We start from the raw sequence: 4,943 nt of genomic DNA on the forward strand, positions 1-4,943 counted from the left end.
TTCGGGAAAAAAAAATTCTAAAAAGTAAAAATTTTGTAACCAGTTATTAGCTATCCAAATTTTAGATAAAAGTTAGAAATCAGTTGTTTCTATTTCCTAGAAAAAAAAAATTTGAGAACACAAGTTTGAACATGTTCCTATTTTTCGAATTTATTTCTTTTAAAGGAGGAGGAGCTTTCCACAACTAAGCACAAATTCACAACAATAAAATTTGTCATATGTGTTCAAACAATTCACAATACAAGTGAAAATCACCAAAATGTTCACAATTCATATGGAATCCTGATAACAAGTGTTGTTTATAAATGTCACAAGCCCCTCATATGTCTTGTTGAGGTTTGAAAAATAGTCATACATACTCTTAAAATAGAAGTTAAAAAAACCTGTACAAAAAAGTGATCTTAGCAAGAAACAGGAAAGCTACCAAGACCATTACTGCTCTTTACTTAACTTTATACAGGTAACTTTAAAACTACATACTAAACATGTATACATACATTGATACATAATAATAAATACAGTGTGAACCAAAGTATTGTTTATATGGTAGTAGCTGCCCAGCTGAGATGAGGTCTTAGAAGTTGAAAGAGTACAGCCAAAAAAGTCCTTAAAATGGAAGTTTAATTAGGAGGCCTGAAAAAAGATTTCTGATCCTAGTCTGATTTACTTTATCACTTTGTTAGTATAAACATAGAATGACCATTTGTAAGGCCTAGGTGAAACCCTTAGGTGAAATGACTAAGTAAGAAGGTGAATGGTTGTGGAATATAAGTGAAAGCTTAAGGTGAAAGGGGTAGGATAAACTCTTCACCTAAGGTGAAAGGAAAGTATGGGACCATTTATTTTGTTTGTATATTAGATATTTTATTTTGATTGGATGTTGTATGGTATTGTGGGGTATAGTGGGTATTAATTTTAAAGGTGAATGGTTAAAGGGAAAAAAAGAAGGGGAAGGTGATGAGAAGTTGTTGCTGATGTGGCGATAAAAAGTGTAGGTGAAAAGGTGAATGGTTAAGGATGGTCTAAGAGAGAGAATGGGACAATAAATTAACACATCAGCCCTTCTCCTCCCTATACCACCACCTTTTTTTTTCTCTCTTGCAACTATCCGTCTTGGCCCAAATAAGCAATTCGAGGACTTGTATTGGTCCGATTAGGAAATTGTGGCCTTTATCAGCGCATATCGTGATAAATGGTATTCCCTCCGGACTAGGCAAACTAGTTTCTATGTACACGTGGTCTCTCATTTTAACCACACGAGGATCACGTGTATTTTAAAAAACGCATTTTATCTTTAATGAAAAAAATTCAATCAATATCATTTTTATCACAAAATAAACTCTTAAAATAAATTAACAGCAAAGTTTCCTATAGTATTTGAGTGATTAATCATCTTTTAGAAAATAAACAAATACGGAGTATTGTTTTTGAATATTCCAAATGAACAACCTTTAGCTCAAATATTACAAAAAATTTTGTTTTTCACCGAACCAAATTCCAAATCATTTTCCCCCCTTAATTTACAAAAACCTAGCTTGGGTAATACGTTTCTAAAAACCATGTGAACTTAACATTTTTCAGCCACATAAAGACAAACAGTCAACCTCACCCTTCTAATAAAAAGTCAAAAAAACCCGTCAATTCAAGAACTGATTTTCGCAAAATTTAAAGAAAGTCACCAAGACCAATACTAATCTTTTATTTAAGTATTTAACTTTATCATTTTGCTTTCTGAATTCTGACTTAACTTTATCAGTTTCTGACTATATAGTAGTAGTAACACATAGTTGCTAATATGTGCCAAAAGGCTGCTTACTAATAAAACAGAAAGAGAACAAAGTTTTTGAATGTGTGAAAAAATGAGAGAACAAAGATAAATGGTCCGAAGAAGAATCTGCAATACTTATCGAAGCGTATCGAAATAAATGGTATTATCTGAAGCTAGAAAATCTTAATGAATTCCATTGGCAAGAAGTTGCTGATGAAGTTATGGCTAGATGCAACACAGATAAAACAGCCCTTGAGTGTTGGTACCAAATGGGGTACCTTAGAAAGTGTTATCGTCAAGAGGTCCAACGTGCCCTTAACCCGGAACCCCAAATGGATCCTTTTGCATGGGTTGAGACATGGGTTCATTTCCATAGAATGGATTTTTTGGAAAATGGTTATTGGCTTTTTAATTTTAATGCTGACCCGGTTAAGCAAGAGAAAGATGGTGGTGGAGGCGAGAACCAAGAAGTTTACTATTCCGGGTTGCAGAGCAAAAATCCGGGTCTGATTTTGGACCTAGGAGTGGATTTTGGGTCGGGTCAGGGTTCTGGGTCGGGCCAGTTTTTTGGGTCGGGTCAGGGTTTTGGGTCTGGGCAGGGTTTCAGGTCAAGTCAGCGTTTGGGAGGTGGGTATATTGAGGGAGGGTTTGGATTTGGAAAAATGGGAAGTGGGGCCTATGGAGACATGCACGTAAGTTATGACGATTCGTTGGATGAGATAGTGGCGCCTATGGAGACGTGGGATGATGGTTTTGTGCCAATTAAGAGGATGAAGATGGAGAAGACAACGGAGGTTGAATCGTTGCAAATGGAAGTCGAAATGAAAGGAAAGGGAATGATTCTTGAATCAAATGAACGAAATGGAGATTTTTTTGGTGACGTTTGGAGAAGTTGAACTAGAACTCTAGAAGATAAAGATGATATTTGGATGAAATTCTTGAATTGATCAGAGTAGTTTGTTACTAAACTTTACCTTTTATGTCAATTGTGATACTTGTGCTAGGAAATTAGTCATAGACAATGTTACAATGCTCACAAGAATTTCATGTTTTGTTTTGTTGAAATTATTTAAGTAGCTTATGCTTAAAAACAGACCTTTTTGATTCTTGGGAACTCATCCACTATTGCTTCTTAATTTTCTCAAAATAAATTTCATACATCTTTATTACTTGTTTTATAGTTGTTTAACGTGGATGGTTTTGTAACTTTGTTACATGAAATTGATATTAGCAGATGATCATAGAATTAGTATATCACCTAATTACTTTAGCTGAGCCTAAATGAGCTTGATAATTAAACCAGTTTGAAGTGGGTCTAGATCATGTGGTCACCCCGGTTCAACCGTTACCTGGCCGTGTCTTTGAAGACATGCATGCCAAGCATAAATACCCGGTTGTCATGAACTCATCACCCAACCAGTCCAGGTTAATTTAGTTTTGGCAGGGTTGACCCGGGTTTTAAAACATTGGTCATGGCATGCCCCTTGAAGAATCAAACATGATAGTTATTGATTTAATGCAGAAGGTTGAAAAAATATTCTTGTTAATTACGACCTATTTGAGAAGTCAAAATGACAATTGTTCCTGATCCCTTCTAATGTGTGAGCCATGATAAACCATCTATTATTCTAACTGTCATTTGACAACATTCAATTGTACAAGTATCATGCAAAATCATATTCACTGATTTGCTATACAAAAAAAAAATAATCTCATTTTAACTTGGGTAACACGTTTTAGTAAACAATAAACCATAATCTTAGCATGGTATTAATTTCACTCAAATGTCTTGAAAGTTGAAAGACAGGTAGTCAACAACTCAACAATACACTTAAAATAGAAATCAACAAAACCTGGAGACAAAAACTGATCTTAGCAAAAAAACAAGAAATGCCTTAAGACTTTACTGATCTTTTGACTTTACTTTATGATCACTTTAAAACTATAATAAATATAATATATAGCATATATATCTATATATATACTGTATGAAATATGAACCAATGGCTGAACTACTATAAAACACATAAAAAGAGCAAAAGTCTTTGTATGAGAAAAGAAATGGAAGAAAACACATCTCCCATTCTCCTCCTTGAACAACCACCACAAACATCTCTAAACTACTGGTCCAATGAGGAAACCGCAACCCTTATCGAAGCGTATCGTAATAAATGGTACTATCTCAAGCTAGCTAAACTAAGGGGCACCCATTGGCAACAAATTGTTGATGAAGTTATGGCTAGATGCAACACACATAAAACAGTTATTCAGTGTCGTCGCAAAATGAGCGACCTTAAAAAACGTTATCATGATGAACTCAAACGTGCCCGTAACCCGAAACCAAAAAAGTATGCATGGGTTGAGAGATGGGTTCATTTTCAAAGAATGGATTTTATGGTAAATGGTTATGGGTTGATGGATCTTCATGCTAAGAAAGAGGAAGATGATGATGAACAAGAAGAAAAAGAAAGAGAAGATGGGGAGAATCAAGAATTTTACAGTTATGGAATACGGGCTAAATCTCATGTTTGGGTCATGGATCATGGTTTGGATCCAAGTCAGGATTTTGGGTCGGGTCAGGGTTTGGGTGGTGGGTATGTTGAGGGAGGGATTGAATTTGGAAAATCTGAAGATGGCGATGAAAGTTCTGATGTTTTCGTGGAGATTGTGGAGACGTTGGAAGATGATCGAGTTTCTGACGATAAGTAAATGAAGATGGCCAAGGCAAGTAAGGTTGAATCATTGCGAATGGAGAACTTGAACTCGAAGACTAGTTAGTTTATTGAGCTTTACTTTTTGTGTTAATTAGTACTAATGCTCACAAAAACTTCATCTTTTGTTTCGTTGATATTGTTACTAGCTTATGCTTATAAACAGATCTTTTTGATACTGGAATTAATGCCAAATTGCTTCTTCATTTTCTCATTGAATTTGTCTCATACATCTTTATAGTTGCTTAATTTGTATGGTTTTGGTTGCTTGATATCGATTTTACTACATACCTCACATATTCTTCTTATTTCTTTGTTATTAGATGTTCATATCTCAAATCTATGTGAACAAACAATGTAAGAGATGAATGACAACACTTTAATTATATGATAATTGTGTTATAAAGTATCACCTATTGATATCAAAAGCATAAGTATATGATGTAAATGTGTAATGAAGTGAC

The 4,943-nt window shown here is 34.6% G+C and overlaps 2 protein-coding genes across 2 annotated transcripts; both read left to right on the top strand.

The window, feature by feature from the left end:
• The first annotated feature begins 1,989 nt into the window (after positions 1–1,989).
• LOC122597212 lies at positions 1,990–2,664 on the top strand. The gene has a single exon (XM_043769833.1). The coding sequence runs from the start codon at positions 1,990–1,992 to the stop codon at positions 2,662–2,664; it is 675 nt and encodes a 224-aa protein (XP_043625768.1).
• Positions 2,665–3,829: 1,165 nt separating this feature from the next.
• LOC122597213 lies at positions 3,830–4,477 on the top strand. The gene has a single exon (XM_043769835.1). It carries the CDS (start codon positions 3,830–3,832, stop codon positions 4,475–4,477), a length of 648 nt encoding a protein of 215 aa, XP_043625770.1.
• The last annotated feature ends 466 nt before the right edge of the window (positions 4,478–4,943 follow it).

The sequence above is a fragment of the Erigeron canadensis genome, chromosome 4, assembly GCF_010389155.1.
Source record: "Erigeron canadensis isolate Cc75 chromosome 4, C_canadensis_v1, whole genome shotgun sequence".
NCBI lineage: Eukaryota > Viridiplantae > Streptophyta > Magnoliopsida > Asterales > Asteraceae > Erigeron > Erigeron canadensis.